The sequence below is a fragment of the Rhinolophus ferrumequinum genome, chromosome 20, assembly GCF_004115265.2.
Source record: "Rhinolophus ferrumequinum isolate MPI-CBG mRhiFer1 chromosome 20, mRhiFer1_v1.p, whole genome shotgun sequence".
Classification (NCBI taxonomy): Eukaryota; Metazoa; Chordata; class Mammalia; order Chiroptera; family Rhinolophidae; genus Rhinolophus; species Rhinolophus ferrumequinum.
Window position 1 is genome coordinate 8,537,121 of NC_046303.1, and position 13,436 is coordinate 8,550,556.

A 13,436-nucleotide genomic window follows, 5' to 3' on the forward strand; every position below is an offset into this window, starting at 1 on the left:
GCTAGCAGATTCATCACAAGTGCAAACTAGAGCAGAGATACTTAGAACGTATTTCCTATTTTGGGCTGCATATAGAGATGGCGACTGGATCTCCATGCACTTGAATTGATTTTTATTTAGTCCCATCTCATGTTTTTTGAAAAATGTTCAGAGGTATTCGTGAGAGTGGCAGGAATAATAAAAACTAGAATAGTTACCTAAAGCTGTAATTAAATCCAAATGACTCTTGAATTAAAACGAATAAATTGTTCTGCGTGATGTTAGTAAAGAAGAAAATAAATCTTACATATACTTCTGGATTAAAAATACTGACAAAACAATACCAAATAACTGGTGAGTTTAAAATTTTATCTCATTGTTGACTTTTAATAGAAGGCCAGCCGCCTTCTCGTTTATAGTCTGATGGTTTTTAATTGTAGTCACACAGCATTGTGACTAAAAAGACAAACCTCCAATTTACCTTTTTTCTGTTTTTTTTTAAATTGGTAATTATCTGTATTATATCTACAATAAATATTCTACCATTTACTGAGCTCTTAACGTGTTAAATGGAATTTGGGAAAACAAAATTCTTAAATTGTGTCAGTTTTCTGCTTATTTGTGCCTAAAGGGAGTTTACTCATATTTAGGCGTATTATTCCCCGCCTTCATTTTGTGTAATTAGAAAAAGTTGAATTCTCTTCTTTGTCCCATTTCTCAGTTGACGAAGGATCAGAGATTGGTGTATTCGGGCAGACTGCTTCCCGATCATCTGCAGCTGAAAGACATTCTCAGAAAAGTAAGCAGATTTCTACCACTACTTGATACCAGACACGTTCAGAGATGAGAGGAAATACATTTTGAAGTTTTATTGATATCCAACCAGTTCAGGTTTTAGATACTTAAACTCAACGCCGTTGGGTGGCATAGCAGGTGAACATGAACTGGAAGGGAAAGAACATGATGATAGACTCCGATGAGTGCAGGTAGTGGTTGTGTGTAGCTAAATCTGAAACAGGATTATATATTTGTGTTCAGGTATGTGCCATCTAGTGCAAGAAAACACTCTGACTTGTCAGGACTGCAGGGGTAGAGTGTGTCCAGGAAGTGGTGAAGGATTTCCTTGGGTAACAGTCTCCTCTCTCATAGCCCCTCTGACCAAACTGCATGACATTTTAATACAAGTTGCTTGGGGTAGGAGCTTCATTTCAGGAAAGACATATTATAGAAGGAAGCCCAAGTGGTCCATCCATTAGCAAACTTGGAATGCTGGTGCTTAGAGCTAAAATATATTCCATTATCGTTTTTTGACAATAACTAGCATGTATGCTGGTTTTTTTAATGGCAGCTTTTAGCTCATGTTCATTTGTGGAATTTATACTCTTAGAACTTTTCTGCATTTGAGATGCTGCTTTTGTTTATGAACGTAGCAGAATTGAATCTATGGCTTTTATATTTTGCGTTAGGTCTTTGACTTAACTCTTCATGTTGTTCTTGATGTCCCTGCTCTGATTTAGATCTGTACCCTCTCCTATATGTTTATGATCACCTGTCAGAAACTTAAAAAAATCTTACACTGGTGTATCCCTTCTGTGTAGTTGACATCGTAGCTTTGCTGGTGTGACTTCTTGCTGTTATTTTCATTTTATTTTATGTATTTATTTTTAATTCAAGTTTATTGGGGTGACAAAGGTTAGTAAAGTTACATGGGTTTCAGGTGTACAATTCTGTAACACATCATCTGTATAGCACATTGTGTGCTCACCACCCAGACTTGTTGTTTTCATTGTGTAGTTTCAGGTTGCCAAAGTGGTTTAACAACCTCTCTCTCTCAGACATAGTGGAATTTGCAGCAGATTCCACTCCCCACCTTTCTTTTTTAATAGACTTTATTTTTTAGGGCATTTTAGGTTCACAGCAAAATTGAGTGGAAGGTACAGAGGTTTCACATACGCCTCCTGCTGCCACACACATAGCCTCCCCCAGGACCCCAGGAACAACATTCCGCGTGAGACTGGCGTGTGGATTACAGCTGCTGACCCTACACAGCGTCCCCAAGCACAGCGTGCACTAGGACTCACGCTTGTACACGCTGTGGGTTTGGACAAATGGAATGACGTGTACCCCCTTTCTTGTATCAGACAGAGTAGTTTCACTGCCCTAAATGCCCTCTGTGCTCCACCTGTTCATTTCCCCCCTTTTGTGCTTAAAAACCCTCTGCTCTATGCTCTTGGAAATATTTATTGTATTATTTTAACACAAGGATAGCACATGCATTCTTTCCAAAAGGTTTTTGTTGCCAGAAATGGGTTCAGACCAGAAGACTTAAACTAAAAATGTTTCAATCAAAGGACTCTTGTGCCCCGTACTAAGACATTTTGAATAATATGTTTACATTTTGAATAGATCTTTGAACTGTTTTTGTTCACGTCAGTGTACCCCTTCTGTTTCCAACTAAGTGCTGCTATTAGCTTTATCTGTTTAGTTACGAATGTTTTACAGAAACATTCGCCAAAGGTGAATGAATACTGTGAGTTCATTGTGGTGAATATGACCTTTGAAACTAGGTTTGTAAAGGTAAACACCTTATACTGCTTCGTGTTTGTTCTGTGTTCTCAAGCTAAGGGGACATGGTCAGCCAGGGGTGCCTGCTGCCCACCTTGCTGGGCACGGCCCCTGTGCTCTCTGGGAACGCCTCCTCCTGGCATCCTTATTCCCGTTAACGTCTTTGTCAAACTCCTAAAGCAGTAACAGCTTGTGCTTCTCAGTTTTGTGCAAAAGACTCTTTTACGTGGATCTCTAATTGTGCTCCAATGTGCTAGTCTGATCTTTTCACAGTATCATCAGCCTCTTTCGGGGAGCGGCTGACTCTTACCCTTTCTGGGAGCGACCTCAGAATTAAGCACAATTCTAGCTTTATTTCAGGCACTTGATAAATTCTGAGTCTAGTAGTTTTGTTTCTCTTCCTCACAACTGGGCATCTTTCTTCCTGCCCCCTTTTCTTTATTACACTCTGTTTTTTTCTTTTCTTTCTTTGTTTAAATTTTTAAGTTGCTGAGCTATTCTATGTTCCTTTCTGCCCTCATTTATTCTCTTTCCCCTCTCTATTTTATGTACTTGTTTCATATGTATATGAATATATACTCATGAAATCACTAAACCAAAATGCCAATCCTAATGATGATTAGAATATTTTCCTTCAGTCATAGTTGTAGGTTTATGGAAACACATGGAATATTTAAAGAATATAGTTCGAATATATGCATTATGTAAATATAAGTGTGGTAGATAAAATCAGTTTTGACTTTAAAAAAAAATACTGTACATCACCTTGCTAAAATGAAGGCAAATGAGATGATGGTGAAGTTGAGTTTGTTGTAGCTCCCAAGTCTTAAGTAATAGAAATACTTTCACTACTTGAAGTTTGTAGGTCCACACTTCAGTGTGACTATTACAGCTCTGAAATTAAGGCGCAAGATGTTTTTATATTGAAACAATAGATGGCATTGACATAACTTTATAGCACTGTTTGCTTCAAGTCTCCTCGGTAAACAACGTAATCATCTTTTACATAGCACTTACTAAGTCTTTGGACTATTTTCCAAGCAAGGAGAATATGTCAAAAAGGCCTCAAATTCTAAATGGTAAATTTACCTTCAAATGACAACAATTTCTTACTAATAAAATGGCTGTGCTAGAAAAAGGAACTTAAGTTTTGAGTTAAGTATTTCAGCTTAGCTACTAACTTTCTGAACTGTACAGTTTCCAGTCCTGCCCTTTCAATGTCCTCTTCTTTCATTGTAGCAAGATGAGTATCACATGGTTCACCTAGTGTGTACTTCTCGGACTCCTCCAAGTTCTCCAGAATCCGGCACCGGTAGAGGAAGTCGTGAAGCACTGACATCCAGCAGCAATTCTGTGAGTTATTTTGGGAGGAGGAACATGGAAGTTTTCTGCTGAGCCTTTTGGCCTTCTAAAACTACGTGAAAAACAGAACAGTTGGAGCTTGTGGTTGTGAGATTGTGTTTTGAACAGCTTGAGTTAGGCATTTCAACTTTGTTTTTAGAGATCCAGTATATAGTGTTATCCCTGAAGCCTGTTCCCCATGAGTTTTAATTTGCTGTATGGCAGGTCAGTAATAGGTCAGCTTTCAGGGGTTTAATTACTGAAATACTTAGAAAATAGAATTATGATATGGTTGTATAATATAAACTCTTAGGGCCAGTAAAGTCAGTAAAGTTTCAGAAATATTTGAGGTGTTTAATATAGTATATTTATTCAAGGTGGATTAAATTATTTAAATGTTCAGTACACTAAATCTTCTTGAAGTCGATTGCTTTGGTCAAGATTTTTTTTTTTTTTTTTAATGACTGGATTTGGGCATACATCCCAACTTCAGGAGGAAAAATTACTTAACCTACTCAGGTCTTCCAGACTTGGGTGTTCATTTCTCCCTCCTTATTTTTTCATCTACCTAAAATTGTTTTGGAAATTTTTCTTGATAGTTGAACTTTTCAACTTCGACATACTCTACAAGTTTTAAAGACACTGCCCCCAAACCCTCTTACGTTAAATTATTTTTGGTTTCCCTTAAAGGCTTTATATGACACCTTTGGAGTTGAGAAGAAAGGATTGGATGAGTGGAAGCTTACTTTAAACTTCTTGGGCAGGAAACTTTTATACTGCTAAATATACTTTCCTTTTTGTTGAGAATCTAACCAAAAGTTTATGGAGGGGATGAGTTGCAGAGGGGATAACTAGTCAAAAGATCTTCTAGCACATACTAATTAACTACTTATTTAAGAACTAGATCCTCTAGTTGCTATATTTAATAAGTGTGGCCTCAGTGGTAAGTATTCTTTAGTTCCAGTCGTGGGAATTTAGCTTATATGAAACTGAAATATATTTTGTCAGTAAACCCGAGTCTTGATATATTTCCTACCTTGCATTAGAAGGGATGAAGCATTGGCATCAAGTTCTGCATCTAGTCTTTGGACACAGTTATGCTGTTCCAGTTTTTGTTGAGAAAGAATCCTCTGACTTGTCTAATGGTTCCTCAGCCATGATTTCATGTCATTAGTATATATTTTCAGTTTTTTCAAGGTGTGTTAATGAAAATCTAAGAAGTATCAAAGGAAAATTAAGTTGAATGCCCCTTAATTTTTTATGGCTGAGAAATTTCAGCGGGATTTGAAATGTCTTCAAATCTAGTCATTAAAGAGTTATCTAATAAGGTCGGAAATCATTAGTTCCAGAGAAATTGGGCTGTGCTGCCAAATGGCTAGCTAGACCTTTCTTTTAACCACCTTTTTATGGTCCATTTAATGAGAAGTCTTGCCAAAAAAGAAACCTTTTCCAGTTTATGTCCCTAAGAATCAGACTCCCTAGTAAGATATTCGGTATTTATTTTGTGTAGAATTACATCTTAAAGAGAACTTTTGTCAGTTTTGCAAAAGACCAGTGTCCTTGGGACCTTTTACACGGCAGGACTTAGGAACGTAGACAGGCTAAAACACAGCCTGTCAATAGGGAGACATTAGAGATAAAAATATAATTTTAACAAGCCTGGAAGGATGTTCAAATTATATTGTACCCAGCTTTTTAAAGTGGGGAAGCTATATTGTGTATAAAATGTAATTGTGTTTTAAATTTACATAACACACTTGACAAACTATTTTCAAATAGCAACAAATTAGGGTGGTCTTCAAGGGCTTATATTATTTAAGGTTGTTGAACCTGTGAGTTCCCGTCATTGGAGCATGAGAATTTTAAAATCCTGATTGGTATCTCATTCATTTTTTTTAAAAAAATTTGTTGGTAGTGTCTATAAACAAACAGTAGTTTGGGACTTAAAGTAATCTTGACTATCTAGTTCAATCTTATTTTTGTAGGAAAGCTGAGACTCAGAGGTTAAGTGAAATTTTAAGGTTATGTTCCTTGTTAATGTCAGAGATAACACCGGATTCTAGATCTTCCGATTCCTAGCATGTTCCTCATTATTTTAAACCAATGTGTTACTAATAACATGTTATGCAGTACCTGGCACATGGTAACTGTTTAAGTGACACAGTATTTAGTACCAATATTGAATACTTTCTGTGTTTCGGGCATTTTGAAAAGAGTTGTACATGCATTAATTTAGTCCACAATTTTGTATGCTATTTTTTGTATACAATTACTCTACTACTTAGCCTTTTCTAGTTGAGTAACGAACTGTTGTTGTATAATTAAGTGGTTTTGATTTTTTGAACTCTAATCTCAGAATTAAAATATCTACTACTTATGCTGGGTATAAGATTCAAATTAGTAAATTTCTAAAATTCACTCTTTGCAGAGGGATTTTATAAATACATTTTTAGCAACGTGTCTATAATCTTATGATTGTCATGAATTAAATCTCCTTGAAGAAGTAATTACATTTCTGTTTGTAGAGTTCAGATCAATCAGGATCAACAACTCCATCATCCAGTCAAGAAACCTTGCCGTTAGCTGCCAGTTCTTCCTCAGAAGGCTTGAGGCAACGTGCCCTTCCACAAGCACAGACTGACCCAGCACGGAGTCATCAGTTCCCGTATGTGATGCAAGGGTGAGTGACACTGTCATAGCTGTGGGCCTCTTAACAACCTGTTACTCCTGACTTGCATGGTAGCCCTCTGCAGTAATCCAAGTACATGTGAAATTTGTTCATACGCGGTATGATAAAAAAATACAGTGAATGTTCAAAGAAAAAAAAAAATTATTACAGTAAAAGACATATTGCCTTTAGTCCCCCTCAAAATACTCTCCCTCACTTCTAACACACTTATTGCATCATTTTTGCCACTTTCTGAACCAGTTCTGGAAGTCCTCTTTTCTGAGTGTCTTTAGTTGCACTGTTGTGGCTACCTCGATGTCCTGAAACATTTTGACTTTGGGGAAGAGCCAGAAGTTGCCTGGTGCCAGACCCGGTGAATAAGGTGGATGGGGACACACCAGAAGCAATGTGTGACATGGAGCGTTGTCATGATGGAGGATGATTTATGGCACACTTTAAAACACACCTTCTCTCAACCGTAGCTCACACCCGACTGACTGCACCGAACAAGTTGAAAGTTGTCGCACACTGTTACTAAGGTTTGATGCATCACTTCCCATATTGAAGATCCCTGCCTTTCTGTTGGATGGCACTTGGCAGCAGCATTCACGTATTCGTTGATCACAACGGAAAGGCTTTGTGTCACACATGGCTCCTGGTATGGCAATTTCTATCAAATAAAAACATCACGGTGTGTCCTCATCCACCTTATTCACCAGGTCTGACACTGTGTGACCCTGACTCTTCCCCAAAGTCAAAATGACCATGAAAGGGAAATGTTTTGAATAGATTCAGGACATCGCGGCAGCCATGACAGCGCAACTACAGACACTCACGAAAGAGGACTTCCAGAACCGCTTCAGAAAGTGGCAAGAACGATGGGATAAGTGTGTTCGAAGTGAGGGGGAGTATTTTGAGGGGGTTTAATGGCAAGGTGTTTTTTACTGTAATAAAATTTTTTTCTTTATTTAAACATTCACTGTATTGTTTGATCACATCTTGTATGCCTGGTTATATATTTTGAGAATTAGAGGGTTAAGTAGAGCAGTAGTTTTGAAAGCTGGTCATAAGTCAGAATCTAGGGCAGTAGTTTTCATTTTTTAATGTTTGTGCCAATCACCTGGGGATTGAGATGCAGGTTCTGATTCAGTAGGTCTGATGGGGCCTGAGGTTCTGTGTTTCCAACAAGCTGCCAGGAGATGCTGATGCTCTGATGTTAGGACCACACTTTGAATAGCAAGAATCTAGGTAATTAAAATAATTTTTTTTTAACTCAGTCTTGCTATAGATCTACTGAAGTTGTGTGTGCATACATCATTTCACATTTTTGCCAATTTTATATAGGATTGATGCCCAGAAGAAGTGGGTCAAAGTAGATAGGTTAGAGAGTAAATGCCTTCAGGGTTGTGGAATTTCAACAGTCAATTTCAACATGGTGCTACGTGCTGTGATAAGGTTCTCTCTTTTTAATCATGCATTATTATCCCAAGCTCCAATTTCTCTGTTATTCGGGGAAAGGAGACTTGGAGTGGGAGAAGTTTGACTGTGTCCTTCGCAAGGACAAGTATGTACAAAGGCTTAAAGGGCAGAGGTGTGACATTTTTTTTGCATATTTTATATTTCTTTAAGTTAATTTTCAGAGTCCAGAGTGCTAACCATCACACCATGGAACCCCTTTTTAAGTTAATTTTCAGAAGCAGAATTACTTGGGCAGTTGGGTATAAGTGAACATTTTAAAGGTATTTAATTTTGTAAACTCGTTTTTTAAAAGGCTTATTCCAGTTTATCTTGCTAACAATGGAAGAGTTGGGTTTCACTTGTATCTCTTCCCAGTACTGGATATTGTCAGACAGAAAAAAAGCTATATTTATTTTAATTTGCATTTGTCCTAATGATCATTTCCATGTCTGTGAGTTCTTTCTTCTTGTAGAAAAGATATTCACTGCTGTTTATTTTAAACTTATTTTTTCAACTCTCTTCAAATTTTGTCATCAGTTATGAGGATCACTCTTTCTGTGCTTTCTTCTATTGCCTTTAAGTTAGGAATGTCCTCCTCCCTCCAAAAGTTTGATAAATAATCAGTTTCTAGTGTCTTCCAGATTTACTGTGGTTTAACTCTTAATACTTTATTTTAGTCCACTTGAAACTTATTTGAATATTTGGAATAAGGTGAAGCTTTAAACTCCCTTTCCCCTACTGCTAATTTGGTAAACACTTTTCCCAGCATCAAATAATCATTCTTTATCATGTTGTTTAATGCTGTATCCTCTAGAATACATTAAGTTCTTATGTAATATGTTTCATTGATGTATTACTACTTACACATTTTAGTAAAACTTCATAATTTAATGTAAATAAATCCTTGATTGTTCTGGAGATTACCAAATGCATAACATCTTGTCAGGATAATTAACACAACTAAAAGTCGTAGTGTGCCAACTTGGGCCTGAAATGTGTCTTAGCAGTTATACAGTCCCATAGTTTTTAACTTATTGGAGGGAAGGGGCAGAAGTGTATGGGAATCCTCTAGGGGAGTTTATTAATTTATTTTTTTGGGCAGCGTATTTTTAATAATCACCGTGTGTTCTTGGCTGCAGTAGGGTGAGGTGGGAAGCTATATACAGAGGGTGCCAAAAAAAATGTGTATACATTTTAAGAAAGGAAAAAACTGTATTAAAATTGTAATGCAATGAGTGACGCTAGCATTCATTTGATTAATACCATCTTTTGAGCAAACATCATATTATACATTGCTACGGTAATTCAACTTCGGAAAGTAATACATAGATAACATCTCTTAAAATGTATACCTTTTTTTGGTACCCCGGTATATAGTAACTTTTTTCTAAGTGTTTGTTAGTGGCCTTTTCTTCCCTTGACCTTTAAAACCAGTGACAAAGTCCAGTCTTCCCATTTTACAGTTGGAGTAATGGACTTGGGTGAGGTTATATTTCTTCTTGGTGGTGGAGCTTGATGGAGCTCTGCTTTTAGGGGGTTTGGTTTTTTCCTTAGTTGGGAATACTAAGAACATTTAAAATATACACCTAGATACAGACTCCTATTGTGCTAATAATTGATTTCGGTAGATTTCAGGTTCACTCAGATGCATCAGCTCACAGGAATGCCTAGATCTTTACAGAAATGTTTTATAATTGTTCTCTGCTCCAGTGGTATGGCTTTCTCTCCAAGTTTGATCACTAATGGATATCTTTTTAAACGAATAGCTATGTCAAGGTTCTTTCCCTCTTCTTATTCAGGACTTGTTTATCAAGAGCTGGGAGGAACTCTCATGGAGGCTTCTCTGCTTTTCCTTCTTAAATTCAGTATGTGGGAAAGCTTGGGAAGTAGGGGGAGAACTGGATTCAGGATGTAGAAGGATCTGCTGAGGCTGGGAGCCACTTTAGCTTCCATCACTCCTCCACGGATGAGGGAAGGTCAGGTAACACGTAGGGGAGCCGCTGCCTTACCTAGCACCACGGTGCCTTAGGTACAGTCTGTTGGTAAGTTTTAGCCTCCCAAGCTTTTCTAAATTAGGTTTTTATAATCAGTTATTAGCAATTATGTGTTAACAGTCTTTAGAATATAAAATGAAAGTTCATGAATTTGTTAATTCTTGTCTCACCCTCGATAAGCCAAACTAATCAAAGATAAAATTCAAGTAATTTGAGGAAAAAGAAACTTCACAAATTCTACATTTACTTTCATGTTTATCCCTGTAGTTGTCTTGAAATCTGTGACTTTGTACAATTCTCACATTATACACTTTGGAGTCATGTTCAGAGTTAGGGGTAAGGAAGAGTAAAAATAGAAATAGTAACATTTACTAAGTACAGACCACCAATCCTATGAGAAAGATTCTATTATCAGCTCCATTTTAGAGATGAGGAAACTGAGGCAGAGAGAAGTAAAATGTGACCTCCCACAAATTTTACTGAATAGTAGTTGAACCTACTTCAAGAATGCATGTATAAATGAAATATGACTCAACAATAACAAAGAATGAAATACTGCCATTTATGACAACCTGGATGGACCTAGAGGGTATTATTCTAAGTGAAATAAATCAGACAGAGAACGGCAGATATTATATGATTTCACTTTTATGTGTAATATAAAAAATACAAAACAAATGAACAAACAAAATAAAACAAAAGCAAACTCATAGAAACAGATATCAAACTGATGATTGCCAGAGGGAAAGGGTGTGGGAAGATGGGTAAAAAAAAGTGGAGGGGAATAATAGTAATACTGTGATAAGTTTGCATGGTGACAGATGAGTACTAAGTGTGGTGATCACCTTGTAAGGTATATAAATGTTGAATCATTATATTGTACACCTGAAATTAATACACTATTGTATACCAAACGTACTTGAAAAAGAATGCATGTATAAATATGTTCTGCTAATCTTGGTTCTTTAACTAAAAAATATTTTACAGATTTCTTTATAATGTTATTTTTACAGCTGATAGCTACTATGTTTTAATAATATTTTACTACTAATGTAAAATACCATCTGGCTAGTTTTCCCAGTCCTCAGAATATTTTGCCACAAAGTTTATTTCAGGGCTTTTGTTCTTATGGAGAATGTACCTTTTGCGCTGAAATGCAAAGATAGCAAATGTTCAAGCTTGCCACACATTTTGTGGGTGATTTTTTCTTTTCCCATTAAAACTGGGCTGATATGTTAGTTCTGTATACTTGGGGTCAGGGTCATCTTCTAAGAACTTTGAAGAATGTTGAAAATAAGTTTTTTTCTTTTCAGTAAGATTTGATACATTTTGTCAATGGATGACTTGTAGTGCAGGAATGAAAATTTAGAGAAATGGTTTTTTAACTTCTAGAGCATTAAAAGACATATCCTTCTCTGTCTCTGGCAGAAATGTGGACAACCAGCTTCCTGGGCAAGCTGTTCCGGCCGGGTTCCCAGTGTACCCCGCGTTCAGCCCGCTGCAGATGCTGTGGTGGCAGCAGCTGTACGCTCAGCAGTACTATATGCAATAGTAAGTTAATCTGAGTTCATTTTCTTACTGTGTTATTTGCTTTATTTTATTTTTTATCCTAAGTAAGTTGATTTGGGGATTTCATTTACTGGTGTATTTCATTAGCTTTTAAAAATTAGTATGAGAAGGAATTTGCAGACATCTCAGCAGATGCCTTTATTTTAAATTATTTGGCCAAAGGAAAAAGTGCATCAACTGAATGCACTTTCCACTTCTCGCTCTCTCCCCCAATTACATCTAGCAGTTATTATTCAGATGCTTTCTTTACTGTAACATTTTATCTATGTAAGAGAACACTGAGGATAGTTTCACTGGAACTTTCATGTAGTACGTCTACATGAAGAGACTGGACAAGGGAACAGAAGAGTTCTGAACAAGTGAACAGAAGGAGTCGTCTGTCAGGAGGCTCGTATTGATATAGGGCCCAGTTGTGGCTAACATGCTTTTTGGACTGTCAGTGTTTTAGTAAGTCTTGCTTCCGGTCAGCAGGGAACAATCTTAGCACTGAGTGGGATTTCTCAGCCTTCATTCTTCTGGACTTCCTATGCATTCATTTAACATTTCTAGCTTCTCTTTAACGTTCTGCTTTTCTTGTTTCTATGATTCTGTTATCCTCTTCACTCGTTTTATCTTTCTGGTTGCTCTTTCTGGTTGCTCGTTTTGTGTCCTTTGAATACACATGTTCCTTTGCTCTGAATGGTAACATTCCTTGTTTCCTTAGACGTATTTGTGTACTTACCATGTGCCTTATGGTGCTCAGTCTGGTAGGGACGACAAGAGTCAGTCCTGGGCTGGTCCTCGTGGATGTCCTTCTTCCGTGGCCTTAGTGGCCACCTGTCTGGGATGACTCCCAATCCTACTTGTCCCATTCTTCATCTTGTATCTTAATTGTTGGAAGGTTTCCACAGGGAAATAAGCCTTTCTCCTAAGTTCAGTACGTATGTCTAAAATTGGATTCCACCATCCTCATAAAGTGTTTTCCTTCCTGACTTCCTGTCAATGAACTGCCTCTTCCTAATCATTCTCCAAGCTGTTAACCTTAATCAGCTTTGATTCTGGCTTCTGTTATCCCTGAACCCAACAAATTACCAAGATGAGTCAATAGGTTGTTTCTAGCTTCTATCCTTCCCCTGTATCTTACTGCCAATATTTTCCCCAGATCGTTTCTCGTTTTAGACCCACTTTGCTGCAATTGATCTTTCTCCTTGTGTGCTCTTTACTGTATTTCACTGTGCTATTGCCAGTTCAACTTGCCTAACACATAATTGAGTCAGTCATCCCCTACCTACCCCACCCCAACCCGATATATTTGATGGCTCTCTCTACTTCAGCGTGAAGTCTGTATCCTTTTCCTTCCTCCAGACCTTACCCATAAAGCCAACCTGCTCTATTAACCTTATATCCTACTGTTCTCTTGCACAACCCCAGGCAGGCTGTTTGTACCTCACCTGTTGCCATGGTCATTGTTATCATTTGAGGAACTGCTTTGTGCTTAGTACCCGACTAGATGCTTTATCCCCCTTGTCTCGTTTATAACCGAACAAGAACTGTGTAGGGTAAATGGGGTTGTTGTGGCTTGCTGCTAAATTGTATAATTGTATGTATATCATTTAACTTCTGAGCCTCAAGGTCTTAAGTTATTTAATGAAATAACTTAACCTGTGAGTCAGAATAACAATGAAGTGGGAAGTGTTTTGGAAACTAAAAAGCCCTGTATAGATACAAGGTATTAACACACTGGCTTAAACAGGCTTTTGGAGCCTGGTAAACTTCTATTTCATTTTATTTTGTTATCTTGGTTTTTAAACTTTTTATTGTTGAATTTCAACATATGAAAAGATAGAAGAGTAAAATTAATGCTGTGCTCATCACCCAGTTTC

The 13,436-nt window shown here is 37.3% G+C and overlaps 1 protein-coding gene across 3 annotated transcripts in view; it reads left to right on the forward strand.

The window, feature by feature from the left end:
* The window catches only part of HERPUD2 (HERPUD family member 2), a 29,804-nt gene that overhangs the window by 13,006 nt on the left and 3,362 nt on the right, over positions 1 to 13,436 (forward strand). For 2 of the 3 annotated variants that reach the window (XM_033088679.1, XM_033088678.1), the window contains 4 exons: positions 701 to 778; positions 3,784 to 3,897; positions 6,411 to 6,565; positions 11,434 to 11,556. In XM_033088679.1, the coding sequence (XP_032944570.1) occupies positions 701 to 778; positions 3,784 to 3,897; positions 6,411 to 6,565; positions 11,434 to 11,556 (470 nt within the window). The remainder of the gene's footprint in view (positions 1 to 700; positions 779 to 3,783; positions 3,898 to 6,410; positions 6,566 to 11,433; positions 11,557 to 13,436) is intronic. The other variant, XM_033088680.1, reaches the window with a different exon arrangement.